Source organism: Typopeltis vanoorti, chromosome 15 (genome assembly GCF_054136105.1).
Source record: "Typopeltis vanoorti isolate ZY-2024b chromosome 15, IOZ_Tvanoo_1.0, whole genome shotgun sequence".
Lineage (NCBI taxonomy): Eukaryota > Metazoa > Arthropoda > Arachnida > Uropygi > Thelyphonidae > Typopeltis > Typopeltis vanoorti.
In genome coordinates, this window is record NC_143563.1 from 78,763,023 (window position 1) to 78,784,580 (window position 21,558).

A 21,558-nucleotide genomic window follows, 5' to 3' on the forward strand; every position below is an offset into this window, starting at 1 on the left:
TAGTACTTTCAATGGAAAGGTGCACTGAGCTTTTTTGGCAATAGCAGAACGTATGGCTGAGTGTGCTTGTGCTAGGAAAAGTTGGAAGTTTAGGTTATCCCAAGAAGGGAAATCTGATACATTTTGATCAGAGACCACGTTGTAGACTTAAATAACATCAAAACTCAGTCCTGTCTAATTAATCTCACGTCCTTTCCCCTTTTGATAATACCCAAATATCAAAACGTATCAGATTTCCCTTTCCCACTGTATCAGAATCACCACTGAGACCAGACCTTCATACAATAGTCCAAGTGAGGACTTATCAAGGCCTTAAAAATAGACAAAATGACTTCCTTATCTTTACATGCCAGTTTTTGTTTTAGTATTGCAATTATCCTCTGAGTTGTATATATTTGCTATATGGCCTAGGAAGTTGTTAAAACTCCAAGTTTCTTCTAGCATAATTGCATCAATATAATATAATAATGGATATCTAATCACACCAAAACATATGATTTTGCATTTCCTAACATTGAAATAATAGCTAATAGCCATTTTCATATGCCTCAATTGCAGCTTATTTAAATTATTTCTGCAAGTACTGCAGATTAACTGCATTCCTGATTACCCTACTTTTCTTTGCATCATCAGCAATCAGCTGATATATCTTCTGTCAGATTATTCCCAATGTCATTAATGTAGAGATTGAATAACAGTGGACCAAACAGTGATTCTTGTGGTCAGTACCGTCGACAGGGTGCAGCATATAGGCAGCCTGCCTCACGCCACGACTTAATAAGGGTGCTTGTTCAGCCATATTGCAGTAGGTACCATCACTATGCTAACAATTCTTGTTAGTGTAGCAAGTGCGGAAAGAAGTTTTTCCAAGCTTACTGATTAAAAATTATTTGCAAACAGCAATGGCCCAAGAAAGAAAGATTGGTTGGTCTAGCAACTATATTGATAGAGGCAGGCATAGCTTATAATTTACATTTAGAAGAGCTTATAAACAGTTTTATTTTGCAATATCCTCATAGAGCAAACATGGGATTAATATTATTATGTAATTGTTTTGCATTAATATTTCTCTTGTAATAAAAATAAAATAGCAATTGGAGATTTTCTTATATTTTTGTCTTATAATCCACCAGGGATGATATTTAATTGTTTGCCTCAGGGTGCAATCTAATATGGCGACGGCCCTGCTTGTGGTACACCACTGGTTACATAATCTTGCTGACTCATATCCCCAATTCACTTTTTGATATTTGTCAGTTAGCAATTCTCTTATCTACACTGATATTTTATAATCAAAACTTGCTCAAGTTTTATAACACAGTGACAGCTGAACTGGATAAGGGTAATGGGTTTACAGTGATACTGCTGGACCTGGCTAAGGCATTTGACAGGATACCACATGGAATTCTAATCCATAAACTACAACATATGGGAATGGATATAGGGTTGGTGAGATGGAGAGAAACCAGAGAGTAGTTTATTCAGGAGTAGAGTTCAGAAGACGGCCTGTGACTAGTGGTGTGCCGCAGGGTTCTGTTCTTGGACCACTGCTGTTTAATTTGTTCATTAACGATATAGGGAAGGATCTAAGAGGAACAGTTCATTTGTTTGCTGATGATGCAAAGTTGGGTAGGGCAATAGTGAATGCAGAAGATGTCAAAATCTTGCAGGACGACTTGGATAGATTGGAGTTCTGGGCTAAGGAGAATGGATGTCAGTTTAATGCGACAAAATGTAAGGTGTGAAAAGATTTTGGGGTGAAAAGATTAGCAGCAGTATACCACATTAGTGGAACTGTACTTCTGGAGATTGATGAGGCCAGGGACTTGGGAGTGTTGGTGGATAGGGAGATGAAGTTTAGGGGACACATCGCAAAAGTGGCTAAATCAACTCACTTGGTTGTTGAAAAATACTTTGATGAGCAGAGACAAGCAAGTTATTGTACCTCTGTACTGAGCCTTGATAAGACCTCATCTGGACTACTGTGCCCAGATTTGGTCACCCAGGTTTCTTCTTGATGGGGAGGAGGTGGAGAGGATCCAGAGGCGAGTGACTAAGATGATAGCAAGTCTATGGAATGAACCTTATGAGAACAGGTTGAAGATTAGTGGGTTGCAGAAATTAGTTCATAGGCAGAAAAGGGGAGATATGATTGAGACATTCAAATTGCTAAAGGGTTTCTATAGGATTAATTCAGAGGATATTTTGAGATCAGGACTTGTGGTGGTAGAACTAAGGAACACCTATGGAAGCTGGGCAAGGGTGTTAGAGCTGGGTTATTTACTTTTAGAGTGGTAAATGAGTGGAATAAGCTGCCAGAGTTTGTTGTGGGTGCTATGACTGTGAGTGAGTTCAAGGCAAGGAATGATTAGATACTGTGAGAGTGTCGTATAGTTGTGTGGACATGATGTTTAGGACATCATTTAGGGACATGATGTTTAGGGCCTCGATGAGTCTAAGGACTCCCTGGAGTCGCCCGTAATAATAATACAACAGTCTTCCATGTTGTATTCTGTCAAAAACCTTAGTAAAGCTTAAAAGTATCATAATGTATCCTTCCCCTTGTCTAACTCAACAGTATCGTTATTATAACATTGTGTGGCAAATGAGAAGATGCACAAAAATGAATGGAGTGATTGAAACATTGAATAGTAAGTGAGCAAAAGAATTGGTAGTGGTAGTAGGAATAAATGACTTAACTGGGAATGAGGAGAATGTAAGATGGCATATTAGGAGGTTATTGAGGAGGATAAAAGATAATAGTATGATAGAAAAGGTAATATTCAGCATGTTGCCCAGGATGACAGTGACAAAATGAGGCAGAGAACAAGGATTATGAATGATATGTTAGCTGAAATGTGTGAAGAGAAAGGAATGCAGTTTGTTAATGCAGAATGAGTTTGAGGGATGAATTGAACTGTATAAGAGTGATGGACCGCATTTGAATGGTTTTGGTGGGAGTCATTTGGAGAGACTGCTGCTGTTGGAAGGGAGAGTAATGAGTGCAGAGAATGAATCTAAGCAAGGAAGGAGTGATAGAAGTGGGTAGCATGAGTGTTTAGAATGAGAACAAATGTGCAAGACAAACTGGGGAAATGAGGAGACTCAGGGTCAACAGTGGAACATAACATGAGAAAGGTTGATGCTCAGAGACGAAGTGAAGGTGTGTAGATAAGAAGGGAATGGGATGGTCTAAGATGCAGGGAGAACAGTTGGATTTGAAGACTGTTCTGGTATGGATAAAGAGAAAAAGAAATGGCATGAAGAAGGTATGGAGAAATCACATCTAATAAGTGGTATCATTTATTGGGAAAGAGTTGAATGGGGATATTCAGTTGTTTGCAGATTATGCAAAGTTGGGAAGAACTATGAGTAGAGTTGTGGCCTTACAAGAAGACTTGAACAGACTGAGTGAATGGGTACAGGTGTGAGGATGCCAGTTTTCAGTGTTGCAAAATGTAAAGTTTTAAAATTTGGTAAACAAAGATGGGCTGTAGAATTTACTCTTGGTGTGGATATATTGTTGCAGGTGGAGAAAATAATAGATCTTGGGGTGATGGTAGATAACAATCTAAAATTTAGATCACACATTGCCAAAATTGTGAGGACAACACAATGATGCAGAGCACACTGACTTGTAGAAGCAGGAAGATTCTGATTCCTTTGTGTAAGGCCTTGATTAGGCCACATATGGACAGATCAAGTCGCCTGGTTTTCAAAAGGATGAAAAAATATTGGAAAGGGTCCAGAGGAAATAGATTGAAGTTATTTCTGGTCTCAGGAATGTTGAGTACGAGGAAAGGTTGAGAAGAAGCAAATTGCAGAGTCTAATGGATAGGAAAAAGAGGGGTGATATGATAGAGATGTAATAAGTTGGTAAGGGACTGTTATAAGATTAATGTTGAAGATTTTTTTCATAAAATGGTAGGAGATGGAGAGAGAGAGAGAACAAGAAGTCATCCTTGTCAGCTGTTTAAGGAGAGTGTGAGCAGCAAGGTTTTTTTGCATGGAGACTTGTGAATGATTGGAATGCATTGCCTTGAGAGTGTGGTATCTGCAGAAAATGTGAATGTATGATGAGCTGTGTGTGACAAAGGGACTTCCCATGATGAGTCTTGACTCCATCGGGTGTCTTGGGACAATAATAATAGAATGTGAGCAAGTTGCCTAAACATGACCTTCCCACAATAAACCCATGCTATTCATTGCAAAGTATTGATTCTCTGTCAACCCATTTCTGTATGCAACCCCTAACCAACTTTTCCAGAATCTTCACCACTACTCCAGAGATACTGATAAGTCTTTGCACTACTTTTGGGTAATGAGATTACCATACATTCTTTCCACTCGTATTGAATCTTCTCTGTTCTGAGACAAACTGTATAGCTGTCAAAGGAATAGCCAGTTCTGCTGGGCACACTTTTAGCATCCATGCTAATATCAGTCCCTACTGCCAAATTAATATTCAGTTGGCACAACAGCTCTAGTACCTCCTTCTCATACACGTTCTACTACAATTGTTGTGATAATGAATGGTGTCACTATACGAAAATGTTATCATGAAATGAACAATTGTCTCGAATTATTTTCTCACTTTTATTATTGCTTATTCTTTGCAAATGAAATAGGTAAAATAGCTCAAGGACCTACGTAACATCTTCGTAAAAAATAAATATATAAATAATGAGGTTAGCAGTTTGGGGGGAATGCTGGCAAACTAAGTTCAGAGAGCATATTGCAGAGGTAGCTAAAATAGCTCACCTGGTTATTGAAAAGATACGGACAAGCAAAAATAAGGTTATTATACTCTTTACAAGGCTTTGATATGGCCCCATCTAGACAATTATGCATGGTTATCACCTGGGTTTCTTGGAGATTGAAGTGGAGAGACAAGTGATGAAAATAGTAGCAGGTCTATGAAATTCTCCTTATGTGTATAGTGAAGATATGAGTTTATGCATAAAAAGGGTGATATGATAAATACAAATAAGTTACTAAAAGATTTTTATAGGACTGATACAGAGGAAATGGTTCAGTACATGAGTAGTGGAAGGAAAAAGTAGAATAGGTTGCCATGGTATTGTGTAAATGATAGTTAAGACTTGATGAAATGTTTAATGAGTCACTAATGATTACTCCATGGAGATGCTTGGGTGGTAATAATAATAATGATGATAAAACTCTGCAGATTACATGCTCTCAATCTATTATTATATCGTGCTTATTATCCACTCTTTAAAGTTTCTCTTTCAAAGTGCTGTTACCAAATCTGAGAACAGTTAATCCAGATGTAGGCTGATCAGTGTCAGATATTACAATCACCGTAAAATTCTCTTGCTGTACAGACGTCTCTGCTTACATCCTAATGGGATAACTAGGAAAATTTATTTATTTTATTTTTATTTTTTTTTGAATGGGAAGAGTGCAGTGAAATTGAAATGCTGATATGGTCTCTTGAGCTGAATTCTGACATGTTTTTGATATTATGCAAGTAGTTAAATATAACTATTATTTTGTACAAGGAACACAATCCTTAATTAGGTGCACAAGATACATTACAGAAAATTCACAGTATGAACTACTGGAACCTTGACAAGACTTAAAAAGTATAATTTTTTTTCACAAAAAATACTAGAGTCAAAAAATGCAAGTTAAAATTTACATATGTATGATTGGTATTGGAAGTCCATGCATCTTTGTATTATGTGGTATTAGATTTAATTGCTGCTTACTGTAATTATGTATGGTATTGCTATATTTCACTCAAATCATGTTTAAAAGCATTCCAGTATTATTTGTGTTAATAAATATTTCATCCCCTTCTAAAAAAAAGAGTTAGTCCACATTAGATCTTCTCAATATTGGTTTTGTATGCAATAATGATAAAAATTCTTTTTTTTTTTTTTTTTTTTAAATTGCAATTTATAAAATGGTGTATAGAGTATTTCAGGCATTCAGTTAATACTCTGTCTAGTCTGTTTTAAATAAGGTTGATGCAACTGTTATCCTGCAATATGATGCTTTTAATTATCCAATTTTTAATGGATAATTAAAAGGAGTGTAATTTTATAATATTCTCACTCCTTAAGAAAATATATGGAGGAACTAACACTGTTTCTGTTTTATAATTTAGACATTTTTCATTCAAAAACTTCTCTTTGATTATGTTGTTCCCATTCTACGTAATATACGAGGTCCAATTCATGCTTTTGAAAAACTTGAGCTTGAACTGCAGAAGAAGAAATGGCCGCCAGTTGGTAGTTATGAAGGTGATACAAGAGAAACAGGTATGTTCAGTATTCTTTATGATTGTTTATTACTTTCAGGAGTAACCACGTTTGTGTTATTACACAAACATATTTGTCAAGTTTTTTTTTCTTTTTTTCATAACTGTAATGTATTTCACACAACATATCAGTTTAGTCCACTTGAAGGGAATCCAACAGTGAAACATATCATCCTGCAGAATTTTGAATTAAATAGCTAGTTTGAAATTTGAAAATGATTGTTCAAATTTCAAACTTTAATTTTTACATCACTGAAGATTGAATGAGCTAGTCATTTTGAAGTACTTTGTTTTCAGTTTAGAAATAATGAACTTTATAAAAATAATAAAATAAAAAATAAAGTAATAAAAATATATAAAAATATATATATATATATATATAAACAGCATGTGACACATCTGCCTTTCACTCTCAGAAGAACTTGAACTCATTATGACATGGACTCCTTGAAATGCTGAAAGCATTTGACAAAAATGCAACTCTGTGGACATAAAGTTTAAAAGATGCAGCAAAATGTAAGGTCTTGAGGTTTGGGAAACATCGATGGGACACTGCATACTCTATGGGAGGAGTTATACTGGAGGAAGTAGGGGAGACAAGAGATCTGGGGTTGATGATTGATAGAAACCTGAAATTTAGGGGACATATTGCAAAGGTGGTGAAGGTAACACAGAGGATTGCTGCAATAATGAGAAGGATACTGACCTGCAGAGATAAAACAATTATCATTCCATTGTATAAGACCCTGATCAGACCACACTTGGACTATTGTTCTCAGATTTGGTCCCTAGGATTTGAATGGGATAAATTAACTGTGGAAAGGGTACAAAGGCGGATAACAAAGATGGTTTCAGGACTGTACAATGATAGTTATGAGGATCAGCTGAGGGAATGTGGACTGCAGAGTTTGGTGGATAGAAGAAGGAGAGGCGATATGATTGAGACTTTTAAACTGTTGAGAGGTGGTTACAGGGTTGACACTGGGGAGTTCTTTTGCTTGGTTGCACAGCTGGAAGGAGTGATGACAAGAGGCCATCCCTGGAAGTTACGAAAGGAAACTGTGAGCAAGAGGGTGAGGAGTGGTTTCTTTGCATGGAGGGTGGTTGAACCATGGAATGCATTGCCTGATGGAGTGGTGAGAGTGAGAATGGTCAATGAGTTCAAGGAGTGGTATGGTAGACTGTGTTTCTTAGGGGGGGGACCTCCCCTCAATGAGTCTTGATAGACTTTGCGTTTCTTAGGAAGGACACCTCCCACGATGAGTCTTTTGACTCCATGGAGGCCTGAATAATAATAATAATTAATCTTGGACTAAGATCCTTGTTGGTAGCAACTCATTCTGCAAATGTCCAGCTGAACTAGCCATTCAGTGTTCATGTTTTTTCATACTTTTAGCAGGATAATACTAAAAGTATCCAGTACCAGATAGATGTTGCTGTGGTATTGAGTTGTAGGGAAAGACTTTTTTCTCAGAGGATTGCAAATGATGCAGCAGCATTGTAACATGTATATAACACTTCAACGGGAATATGTAGAATAGTGTGCAAGTTAGACAGTTCTACCTCAATTCCTTCATAGTGATTATCACAACTTTTCAACACACCCTAGTGAATGAATGATACATTTGTAGAGGGCTAACAAATATGCAAAATCCTACTTGCCACATAAAAACTGTACTTACCCAATGACCCCAGTTTTTTTAATGATATGCTTCAAAAAGGCAATGAAGTTCCATAAACTGATCAGGGTGCTACACTTGTGTTTTTTAAAGTTTCAAAGATATTTCACAAACTTATTTTTTTAATAAATAAAAAATTTAATTTCATCCAATCTACAACTACTCACAAGTTGACAAAATCTACTTGCCATAGGCGAGTGTATTTGTTGAGCCATGCACTCACCATATTGAATATAATGATTCATGCTGTTGCCATACCTACAATCCACATTCATTGTGAAATAACTGGAACCATAATTCATCTCTGTATGTCTTCTGTACCCTGCTCCATTATTAGTTGCTTGTTTTTAGATGAATGGAGTGGATCTGCTAATGTGTATCTATGATAAGGCTCAAAGTCCTGAAAGTTCATTTATAGCACACTGTCATTTGATTAGCTTTGGCTCAACTGTAAGTTTTCAGTGGTCTCTCACATCATCAAGCCATCTCCACAAGGCAATACCATTTTCATGCTTAACAGTATCTAGAGTTTATTGATAATGATGCAGCAATTAGTAAACATCTGACTAATGATTTTTTGTGATACTTGCACCGTTAGACCATGAGTCCCTTATTATTAACATCTGACCTCCATGAGTCAAAGGACTCATCAATGGATCAATGACTCTCATCGAGAGAGTCAAAGGACTCTCTCAAGCAAACAGATCATTGAACCATGCCATAAACCCATTCAGTTTCTGCACTCACCACGCTTCCAGGAAGTGCATTCCACTTGCCTATCACTCTCCATGCAAAGAACCTGCTTCTACTTCCTTGCTCACACCCTCCTTATACAGCTTCTGGGAATGGCCTCTAGTTCTACCCTTGCCTCTCTCCTCTTTGAAAATTCTCCTCTACATTAATCTGGTAAAAACCCTTCATCAACTTATGTTTCGATCATATCCTAATTTTCAGTCCACCAAACCCCACCTACTCTTTTTTGCAGAAACTCAAATCTCACTTCCCCCCCCCCCAGCATGATCCATCTCAATCATCCAAACTCTAACTCCTTTTGACCCAAGGGTGGCATATGTCTGCTCTGACATACCTTACCAGAGAGCAGCTAACCTAGAATTGCCCAACTTCAACCCTCTTTGGTTGAAAATATCCTTTCCCCACTCTGTCAAATTCATTTGCTGTCTCTGTTGCTCTGCTAATGCAACCAACCACTCTGAGCTCTTTAATTTCCTCTCCTTAAAAATTGATTTTCTCCAGTTCCACTCTCCTAAGAGCGAAATCATCATCCTACTAAGAGATTTTAATGTGCACAACACCAACTAGCTTTCTTCCTCCAGTTGTACAGATCTTGCAGGCAGAGATGCTGAAACATTTTTCATCACTGACGACCTTACACAAATTGTTCACATGCCGACCAGATAACCTGCACCACTCCCCAAACACCCTAGATCTCTTCCTCACCAATGACCCTTCTAAATGCACAGTGAAGTCCCACCCCCCGAGTAATTCTGACTACAATCTGCTCATCTCCTTCCCCATGCAACAATGCTTATATAGCCACTCCCATGTTGTTGTTGTCTTGTCCTTTGAAGAGTCTTAGATGTTTCCGTGTGCTCCTTGTACTACTTTGGCTATGTCTGTGATTTTGTTTGTATAGAGCTGTTGTTCAGGATTAGGATCTATTTCTTGCAAGGCTGCTGTAATTGCTGGACAGGTAAAGATGTGAGTGGGTGTCAGTTCAGTATTGGGGCAGTTGTTGCAGTTTCTATATCTTCTCGTATCATCTGTATTGATCTTCATTCCTCTATAATGTCCTGTTCGTAGTCTTGCTATCATGGTGGAGGTCCTTCTGTCAGCATTGATCTCGGGAATTTGATGTTGTATCACTGATTTCAATGGAATTAGTTTAGCTTTTGCTAGTGCATTGGCATCAACAAGAGTTATCATATGAGTTTCTTGGTTGAGTTCTCTGGCCTCTTTTGCTAATTTATCAGCTGCTTCGTTGTGATCAATGCCTACATGAGCAGGAATCCATTGTAAAATGCAACTTTTACCTAAACACTTTAGTTGATTTAAGAGTTCATGGATGTCTTGTGTGAGCTTGGTATTGCCATTTTTGATTGCCTCCATAGCTGATCTTGAGTCACTGTAAATTATAATTCCTTCAGATTGTTGAGATGATGATAGATTTAAGTAGGCTTCTAGTGCTTTATTTATTGCGTAGAGTTCGCTGGTAAAATTGGAAGCGATTCTCCCAGATCCAACTTTTATTGAAAGTTTTTCACCTTTCGGGAGTAGAAGGAGAACACCAGCGCCTCCATTAATCATATTGGTGTCTGATGATCCATCGGTATAACAAATAACCTGTTTGGAGGATGAAAGAAGGTTGATGGTATTTAGGCCTTTTTCTTTAAGCATTTCTTTTGGTTCTTTTTTTGTACAGAGTTTGGTAAGGTTTAGATTTATGGAGGTATTTGAAGGTAAAGGACTGAAAAATAGAGGTTCTTTGTTTATGTGAACATTTAGCTGTTCCTGATAGTGTCATCATATTGTAAAGTTGATGATCTGTGAAGTCTGCAATTTTGGTTCCAATGTTCATAAGTTTTTAGGGAGATATGATCACTTTGGTAGCCACTCCCATACAAGAATAGTTTGGCATTATAACATTCTCAAGTGGGACAGCCTCAGTGACTGCTATGCTTCATTCCCAATGGTCAAACTATTGTTTCCAGTCTTCCAATCCAAACATATGCACTGAATATATATCACTCAAGTAATCCTCACTAGCATGGAAACATACATTCCTCACACTTCTCTGAACTGCCATCTCCTAACTAAACCCTGGTTCTCCAAAACATGTGCCAAGGCTGTACAAGTGAAAAACCAAGCATACCACAAGTGGCTTACATCAAGAACTCCATCCTCCTTGAAATGCTTATATCCAAGCCCGAAATAGATGCAAGAAAACTATTAATGCTTCCAAAACAGAATAAGCAAAAAGCAGGAAACTTGCAACCTGCCCAAATGACAGCTGTCTTTTGGTCTTTTGCCAAAATAGTTGGTCATAACTTTTGTCCAACACTGTTCCCACCCTATCATATCCAGGTGACTCTATTGCATCATCACCCACAGAAAAAGCCCATCTCCTGGATTCACACTTTGCCTCCTATGCATGCATTACTATAATTGCAAATGTCCCCCCCCCCCAGTCATTCCAACTACCCACATACAATGTCCCTATATCCTTTTGCCAGAAAGAGATCAGAAACCTATTGCCTAAAATAGATGCAAAAAAAAAATTCTCCTGACCCCGATGGCATTCCTCGAATTGTTCCGAAGGTCTGTGCACCAGAACTGACTCCTATCCTATGCTGCCTGTACATACTCTCTTACTCCACTGGTATATATCCCAAAGTCTGGAAATTGGCCTATATTCAACCCATTCCTAAGAAGGGTGACAAATCCTGCTATCTAATTACTGCCCTATTTCACTCACCTCAGCCCTATCTAAAGTGATGGAGAAAACCATCAATTCCCAACTCCTACACTGCTTTGATGGCACTTGGTTATTAAGCGACCAATAGTATGGATTCCATTGCTGATCAACAGCAAATCTACTCTTATCACCCATCTCTGGATAAATGCCATGGAGAAATTTGATGAATCTCAAGTGGTTGCACCTGATATCTCCAAAACTTTTGATGGGATCTGGCACAAAGGTTTGCTAAGCAAACTCCCATCATTGGGACTGTCTCAGGACTTCTGCAGTTGGAGTGCCAGCTTTCTGTCTGGATGCTAACACTCAATTTCCAGACAAGATAAGATTTCTATTCTTGTCCTGAAGGTCTGTGCACCAGAACTGACTCTTATCCTATGCTGCCTGCACATACTCTAACTCCACTGGTATATATATCCCAAAGCCTGGAAATTGGCCTATATTGAACCCATTCCTAAGACGGGTGACCAATCCTGCTATCTAACTACTGATATCAAGCCTCTCCTGGCATAAACACATAACAACCCTTGCATCCTCAACTTCCAAAAACTAGGATTTCTCTTTCACTCAAGACATTACTCCACCTCTGAACAGCTGTTAACCCTATACAAATCACAAATCTTCCCAGCTATCGAATACTTCTCTCACATTTGGAGTAGAACTCCTAAAAACTCCCTCAAAATGTTTGACTCTATACAGAAGAAATGAATTAGATTGATAAATGACCCATCTTTTACAAATTCATTCCCTCCCACACAGACTTGTGTATTCTGTGAATATTTCCAAGGCAAATGTTCATCTGAAATAGCATCAATAATTCTCCCACTCAGTGTTAAGCCCAATGGAACACACACAGCTGCCACCCAACATCCTTTCAGAGTACACCTTGAAACCCACAGAACAAGTTTCTTTTCCTCCCCCCTTCCTCCCTGCTACTGCTGCACTGCAGAACAGCCCCCCCCAATGTATTTCTCAAGGTATATAATATACACGCTTTTAAATGAAATATAAACTAGTTTCTCCTTTCCCAACTTATTACTCATATACGGTACTAATGTATTATAGGTCGATCAGCGTTAAAAAAAAATCTCAGCTTCTTCTGTTTACAAGGCTCTGTTAGTTGCATTCCCTCAATCTCTCCTCATATATAACATTCTATAGACCTGACACCAACTTAGTAAACCTTCTCTGGATCTCTCCAATACATCCTCATTCCCCTGAAAACCAGGCGATCAAATCTGTGTGCAGTAGTCCATATGTGGCTGATCAAAGCCTTATACAAGGGAACCATAACCTCTTTACTTCTGCATGTCAGTGTCCTTCTCATTTTTGCTATATGAGATGCTTGAGATGCTTAAGGGTAGGAAAAAAGTGCCATACGGCAGCAGTTAGCTAATGAGACCAATAAAAATTCCAGGGAGCACATTTGATAAGTAGCCAGTAAAAAAAAATGATAATGGTTGGAGAAAATGGTAAAATAATAACCATTGCAGAGAATATAGTTGACATTATGCAGAACTTGAGTGAAGAGTAAATATATTGGGAACTGAGTAAACTTGATGATAATAAAGCTGTAGGGCTTCATGATATATCATTGCATGTTTCAAGGAGATGTTCCAAAGAGTTAATAACAATTTTTGATGCACCTTTTGAACATGAGTCTTACCATTGGGATCCCAAGGAATGGGAAAGAGGACAAAATTATTCCACTTTGCTGTAATTGTGGTTAAATTGTCAAAGAGGACCAAGATTCAGAATCGCATTGAGAAAGCAACAATATCCTATTTGACGGAAGTAGAGGTTTTCAAAGGAATACAGTATTTTAGTAATCCGTTTACTTATTATAACAAGGTGACAAATGCATTGGACAAGGGAAATGCATGCATAGTATTATATTTAGATTCCACAAAGATTTTAGTTTTTACAACATGAAAAGGTTGTAATTAAATTGGAACTGAGGGAGTTAGATAATAGATTAGTGTGCTAGATTGTATATGACTGTTATTAGTAAGATCTATAAGGGGAAGCAATATGCCCTTATACAATGTGTTGTGTTACATTCTGCAAACTTTATGTAACTCACATTTTATTGTTGGATTTAAGTTGGATTTACTCTCTTAAGTATGAATCACACCCTATTTCTTATGTGTTTACATGTATGTGGTAGTGCATTAACATATTTTAAAGGTTTCTGTTAGTTTCATTCACAGGATGCATGTACAAATTAGATTTTAGCATTTAATTATTAATGCAAAGTAAAATAAAAGTATAAATAATATGAGAACATATAACAAAAAAAAGTTAATTTGGCTGTTCAGAATTTCATATGGAATTATCAAGAGATGATTGAACATGGCTTCTTGCTTCTCTTGTAAAGCTCTTAGTAACAGCCAAAGAGCATCATCAGAAGTTTCTCTTTGGACTTTTAAAACCATGAGACATTAGGATTGGATCTTCCATTTTCCATTTGCTTTGTCCATCATGTTCCACTATTTCATTTAAAATGTAACTTTACTGGTGTTACGCAGTGCAGAAGCATCACATTCAGGAGTGTTGTACGTGCACATAATAACAAGGAGAACTTATGGTGAAGATGTTTCTAACACCAACTGTAACACAAAAAATCAACTTAGAAAATTTCTAAACATGCGGAAGTACACAATTATGTACCTGGTACTGAATTTTTTAAAAGCTACTTATCAGACAAGTATCAGATAATTTTTTTTCCCTTTATAATTTTAATTTTCATCTCTAGATCAATTTCATGCATTTACATGTGGGTTCACTTTTTCCAGTCATCATTGCACTCTGCACTAGCCCACACAAACATTAAAAATTATGAAAGTTAATACAAATGTTCAGCAAGTCTGTGTTCAATAGTAACAAAAGGCACAAGCTTGCACCTCATAGGCTGCTTTGCCGACTGCTTTTAGATGGGGGGGGGGGCAATTAACATATACATGGTAAGTAAATTTTTTTTTCATAGAATACCTACATACTTATTCTCTGACTACAAAGTTACACTAGCCATACCATTATGATACTATCCAGTGCTTTCCTGGAGCTTCTGAAAAAGGAGATGGAAGGAATGAGGATTGAGTTGAGGAGGTTAAATGGAGAGACTAGTGAGAGAAAGACATCAGAGAGCAAGGCGAGAGAATGGGAAAGACAGGGGGAAGAGAGGAAATTACAGATGAGAGGGAGAGTGGGGGGGAAAGCAGAGTGAGATTGGAAGCTGCAAATATCAGGGATGCTAGTGGGAGAAGGATGAATGAATTTGTTTGGAGTGTGCAGAGTAGAGTACCAGAGGAGTGCTTGTATGCAAATATTTCATACTTGCACCCCTGGTGGAACAATGAAGAGCATGACAATGGCAGTAAAGAGGAGTGAATATGTAGAAGAGATGATAGTAATGGTTGGGACAGATGACTTGAGAGGTAGTGTGAATCGAGTAGTGCAACATTTGGGGTTGATGTTAGGGACAGTGCATTTGAAATGTGTCCAAGGAATGGTAGTGAGCATGTTGCCGTAATATGATAATGTGTAGTAGAGGACAAGAGCAGTGATAATGAATGAGATGATAGCACGAATGTGTAGAAAAAGAGGTTTGGCCTATGAAGATGCATGGAGTACTTTTGAGGATAGAAGAGGGATGTATGCAAGAGATGGATTGCAGGCATATGGAGAGACTGTTGTTTTCTGGGGAAGTGAGTGTGTCAGAGTAGGGAAACTAGAATTGCACGAGTGGGATGTAGCAGGAATGGCTTTATGTGGAGATAGTGGCTTGAGAAATGAGAGGGTGTACACTATATTACAGAGCCAGGTGAAGTATAAGGGGAGTAATAATGGCTATAAGAATACTGGTAATGCACTGGTTTTTCTGTATACAAATGCTAGGACCATTAAAAATAATGGTAATGTGTTTGTGGCATTGATTGACCCAGTCTCTCCAAAGGTTTTGGCATCAGTGAAACTATTGAGGAAGATGTTCTAACGGTATAGCATATTTTGGAAAGATAGAGAAAATAAACATGGCGATAGTGTTACGCATGATAAGAGATGAATTGTGCTCCCTCAGGATGGAGAATCATAGGGGAAATAACGACTGGAGTTGGGAGTATATGGTGTGAGATAGACATCTGTAAGACAAGATATTTAGTAGGATGTTGCTACAGACCATGGAATATAGTGATGAGCAGGAAATGTTTCAGCAAATTAGTTTGGCAGTGCAAAGCAAGTGATCATTTGGGGGGGGGGGGAGATTTCAACTATAGCAATAAACTGGATAGAGAGATAACATGCAGTAATAAGAGAACTGCATTTTTGGATTTCTTGAGGGAAAACCATCTTAAGCAGGATGTGGTGGAGAGAACACAAGGATCAAGAGTTTTTGGATTTGGTCATAGCATCAGAGGAGCTGATTGTGACCAAGATTTCATACTTGTACCCTTTTGGTGAGAGTGAATATGTAGTCTTAACTTGGAGGAAGAATAGGCATGTGGAGGCATCCATTATAAGGCAGGCAACCATCATAGACCTAGAAACCCACTTGTAGCAGTACAAGGGATGAAAGAACAGTCAATAGTACATGGTAGATACTTAAGAAAAAATTGTTGACAGCAATGTAGTTTGTGTACCCCAAGTGAAGCAGATAAAGTAATTTGAAATCAAATGGATGACAAGAGGAAAATTGCAGATGAAAAGAGATCATGGAAGACAAAGAGAGGTGGAGAACAGTTGCATGAGGAATATAAAGTGCAGTCTAGAAAAGTGATGAGTGTTGTAAGGTGAGAAAAAAGTAGAATATGAGAGGAGACTGGTGCTGCAATCCAAGGAGGTTTTTTTTTTTTTGCAATATGGTGAATAGGAGGAAGAATGATAGTGGACAGATTTACATTGCTGGAGGGAGATGAAAATTGGGGGACAATGCAGATGATATAGTTCAGCTATTTAATGATCACTTTATTAGTGTTTCACCCTGGTACCACAAGCTCTATTCCTAAAAGAATAATGAGTGCTGAAGTGTTAAAAGTGTAAGAAGACTATATATTCCAAATACTGAGTACGTATAGTACTCAGTATTTATAGTACTCTGAATACATAGAATAAGTACGTATTTGGAATATGTACATATTCCAAATATGTACGCTAAATGTCAATAAGGTTAGGAGAATGAATGGAATTTGACCATATTTTAAGGAAATGTGCTATGAAACTAACGTGCCATTGACTTGTAATGAAACAGGTTCCTGTAGAGGGAAGAAGGGTGTAAGATAGTGCCACTGCTTAAGGGTGTGGGTGAATGAAGGTGTCAAACTATAGGCCTGTTTGTATTTCTTCTGTAGTTGTTAAGATTTTAGAGAAATTGGTAAGAACTCATATACAGAATTGGGCAGATGAGGGCAATATTATTTATGCAGGCCCGTCTGGATTTGTAAAAGAATGCTCATTTTAGTAATCTGGTAAGCTTCTACAATAGAATAACAAAAGCAGTGGATGAAGGCAATCATATACTGTCATTTTTTTTTTGTTAGTGATCACCATTACTGCTCAACTTGTCTTGTGGCACCCCATGACAAGTTGGTTTTTTTTAAATTGTAACATATAGGTTTAAATATCAGATTAGTGGTTGGCTTTCTGATATATATCAGAGCTGTATATGGAGGGAGGAGCAGTTTCAGAAATATGTTCAGTTGTTTATAGATGATGTGAAGCTTGGTAAAACTGCTGACATTATTAGTAAAACTGCTTATGTTTTGGCTCATCAAAAGGATTTGGAAAGGTGGACAAACAAATGGGGATATCAGTTTAATACAACTAAATGTAAGGGTTTAATATTTGGGATCAGCAGATTAAATGCTTCATATTCACTTGATTGAGTTCTATTGGAAGAAGTAGAGGAAGCAAGGGATCATTGGGTGATTGAGAATAGATATTTGAGTACCAAGGACATATTGCAAAGGTTGTGATGACATCTCAGAGAATTACTGCAATGTTGAGAAGGACAGTAGTCATGAGAGATTAGTCATTATGTTTTGATCCCATTGTGTAATGTTTTGATCAGACCATATCTGGATTTCTGCATTCAGATCTGATCATTAGGATTTGAAGGGGGATGAAGTAACTTTGTAGAGTGTGCAGAGACAGATAACAAAAATGATATCAGGACTGTAATGAGGCATGTAAACTGCAGAGGTTTGATGTATAGAAGACAAGGGGAAGGGGGGTATGATTGAGAGACATTTAATCTGTTGAAAGAGAAGGAGCAAAGACAAGTGGTCATCCCTGAAAGCTACAAAAGTGCTGGGAAAAGGGTAAGTAGTAAGTATTTTTGCAAGGAGCATGGAACACATTGCCTGAAGAGGTTCGTGAAAGTGAAAACAGTGGATGAGTTTAAGGAATGGTATGAGAGACTAGTATTGACTTCCTACGATGAGTTTTATGGCTCCATGGAGGTTAAGAAAATAATAATAATTTATAATGTTCATGTAGTTATCAAATGTAAACTGATTTTGGACATACTGTATTAAATTTTTTTTTCTTATGGTTTTTAGATGGTTATGATGAAGAGATAAATGTAAATATTAGTAAAAAATCAGAAAATAGATGGCCTCAATGTGGAGGTGAAATTCAAAACTTATTAGTTGGCTTACACTTACCAAGAGGAAGAGAACAGAGAGAGAGAAGGCAACCACAGCCAATGACATTTGTTACATTTCAAGATGGCACACATGAAGTTCAAGATCTACAGGCACAAGAATTTGTTTAGTGTCCTTCAGTTTTTATTCAAGCATTAAAAAAATGTAATTACTGTAATATCATTTGGAATAATATATTGATGTCCTTGTATGTAAACTTGAGGTATTAATCCTCTGTGTCCAAAAATTGTTTGTTTATTTTATATTAAAATTATTTCATATGTGACATTCATGAAAATTTTGTGAATATTATGTTAGAAAAACTGATTTCAAATACATTACTGAAATCAGATACAAATATATGGACGAGCTTAGTAACCCATTCCATACTTGGAATCTCAATTTTTGTAGAGGCAGCTTTATTTTATTTATTATTTAACTGGAGGGTGCTGAAAAAAAAAAAATTGGATTAAAGTTAATTGATTAATATGAAATGCAATCTAACTTACAAATGTCAATTTGCAATCCTTGTTATTTAATTGTAATACTTATCCTATATGGATTATATGTTATTTGCCATTGAAATTTATTAATTTCAATGGTAAATTTATCTTCAAAATTTATCTTCAGATTTCTACACTATACATACATGCATACATATTTTGAAGGGCCTCAGTGAGATACATGACAGATTGTTCCAGTGTGAAAAAAAATATACTGTGGACCAAAGTATTGTATGTAAATACATACTGGTGCGTAGATTAAAGTGAAATCCATGCAAAATGGATGCATGCTAAAATTTATAAAAAAAAAAAAAAAGATAAGTTGGCCATATAGCTTATATATTTATTCTATCTCAGAAGCTGTTCTACTGACACTGGTCTTCAAATGGGGATTATATGTAAATAAATTTATTATGCAGATTTTAAAATATATATATTGGACAAGTTTTGTAATGTTTTGTTGCCTCTTTTCATGCATAACTAATACATATTGTACATTAACCAAGTGGTTAGCATATCTGTTCTCCAACTTTATGGGTATGGATGTGTGATTGTCTTTAGGTGAGAGATGAATTTCACTGCCCGGTGAGAGGCCACTACCTGCTTATTGGAGACCTGAAGTTGCTAGAAATCTATGTTTTGTCTCTAGAGCAGGATTTCTGGACTATGTAATATATATATATATATATATAAAATTGATAAAAATAGAAAAAAAAAATCCTTAGCCCACCCATAGTAAAAAATGTACTAAAGGTATGCAAATAACCTTTCATGGGTCAGGTTCAGCATATTGAATTACTAAAAACAGTTTAGTTTTTCTGCCCTTTAAAACTAAGTACCATTCTGTAAATTGAAGTGCTCTAATAATCATATTGCTCTATCTTGTGAAGCAGATTGAAATTTATCTATAGATGATGCCATTTTTAAAACTGACAGATTTCTTACCAAAATCTTTTTTGAATTAAGCAAATTATAATCTCCAATCCTGAAATTTAGTATAGACTGTTAGGAAGAGAAATAATAAATGTGACTTTTCGCACTCAATGTAAATTTCATTTTCATTATAAATATCTTAAATGTATAAAAAAAAAATCATTAGTTAATAGCATTTAACATTTTTTTTTAAAAAAACAATTAAGTGTTGCTTTCACAGTTTATTATCATCATGTTTGTTTTATAGCATTGTGATATAATTAAGTCTGATATATCTTCACTATCATTTACTTAAATGTTCTTCTATTTAAGGCTGCAACATGTTACATATTAGATTGTGTGTTCTCAGTCTTAATATAGTAATATTACTGAGATGCTAATAAGATCAACTGGATCTTCTCTTTCTCTCTTTTTTTTTTTTAAACTTATGATAAGCCAAGTATGTCACTAAGATAAGATTTTGAACTTTGCCAATATGTGTGAGCAGCTTATGGCAATTTGGCCAGTAGTGTGTGTGAATCAAATAAAAATTGTTACCTTCAGAAGTCCTAGAAATAAATGTATATTGCAAGCTCATTACTTAGGCAAGCAGCAGTAATATGTTTGATGTCATATGAGCTTTTATTATAAATGATATACATAATCAAATTATAAGTTATTAAAATAGGTTAATAACTTATATAGGTTGCAAATATCCTTTTTTCCCTTATTTTTAGTGACACTGTAGTAAACAAAAGTGCTAATTTTTTATGCAGGTGAAAGAAATTAGTATTTGTTGAAGCACTAGTAGTAAGAATGAGTTTATAAAAAATTAATAATAATAAATAAATATTAAAATAGCCAAATTAAAAATAATGATACTATCTACAGGATGCCTTTCAATAATTGATATGCTACATAACAATAACAACAACAAAAAAAAGTCTTTAGTGAAGAAAGATAATAAAGCAGGCAATCATTTTCGAAATAAACTTAGTAAGGTTTTGAAAATAATGAGATACTAACTAGAATCCTTACTCAAGTCAGTGCTATTAGAAGAAGCTGAATAATGGTTTGCAAACAGACTGAATCATAACCTGGTGATCATTTATTAGCATTTTACAGCAGTGATGTCCAATATTATTTAAAATATTTTCTCCTTTTGATAAACAAATTATTATGTATTACAGTGATGAAGGAAGAACACTCAACATTAATTAGATATAAAGTACTTTTTGCACTACAAAGTTAATTTTAGAATATGCTTCAAACTTTCTCTTGTTTATTGAGGACTACTTTTTTTAGTATGCATTGGGGAATAAATTAAAATGCTTGAGGCCTCTAATCAGGGGATTCAACCCATCTTGGATGGATGAGTGTGTGTGTGGGGAGGAATAGTAGTTATTAGAAATGTGTACTGGTAACTTTTATGATCTTGCTGGCTGGATTTGTTAAGTTAAAAAAAAAAAAACAATTCTTGAATAAGCTAGCCTATAACACAGGAATGTCAATACTTTCATGACTAAAAACAGTATGTGAGGAATCTATTTAAAATTAAGGATTCAGCATTTCATCAGAATCTTCATAACATCCTTGTGGGTCAACAAAGAACTAAATAGAGAAAAGGTAATTAGTATATGAAAAGAAAAAAAAAGATTAGAATGTGCATTGTTCATTTCTTGACCTTTCTTGCATAGCATGATTATCATGTACTCGACCTCTAGTTAATCTTCAGAAAGCTTTCCCAGAACTTTTTAAAGTGTCGAACAATCATATTCAATATGGGTGTAATTTTTGAAGCTTCTTCTGACTGAAAATCTTTAGCCTTAAACAGCTTCTCTATAAAAGGAATAGATGCCTTAGATGGAAGAAAAGTTGATTTTCTTCCATCTAAGGCATAGAAAATTATATGATCTGAAATCCCATATTTTCCTGACATGTGATCGGGGGGGGGGGATTATTATTACTGCATAAGAACCTCTATGCAGACTTATTGCAGGAAATCCACACAATATTTGTCATACTTTTACTTAAATACATTGAATGA

General features: G+C 36.2%; 1 protein-coding gene across 3 annotated transcripts in view; it reads left to right on the top strand.

Annotated features, from left to right (window-relative positions):
- LOC150098917 (polyamine-transporting ATPase 13A3-like) overlaps positions 1-19,255 on the top strand; it is a 434,948-nt gene extending 415,693 nt beyond the window's left edge. For all 3 annotated transcript variants that reach the window (XM_090404645.1, XM_090404644.1, XM_090404646.1), the window contains 2 exons: positions 6,134-6,287; positions 18,013-19,255. In XM_090404645.1, coding sequence (XP_090260771.1) covers positions 6,134-6,287; positions 18,013-18,227 — 369 coding nt within the window. In that variant the 3' untranslated portion in view covers positions 18,228-19,255. The remainder of the gene's footprint in view (positions 1-6,133; positions 6,288-18,012) is intronic.
- The last annotated feature ends 2,303 nt before the right edge of the window (positions 19,256-21,558 follow it).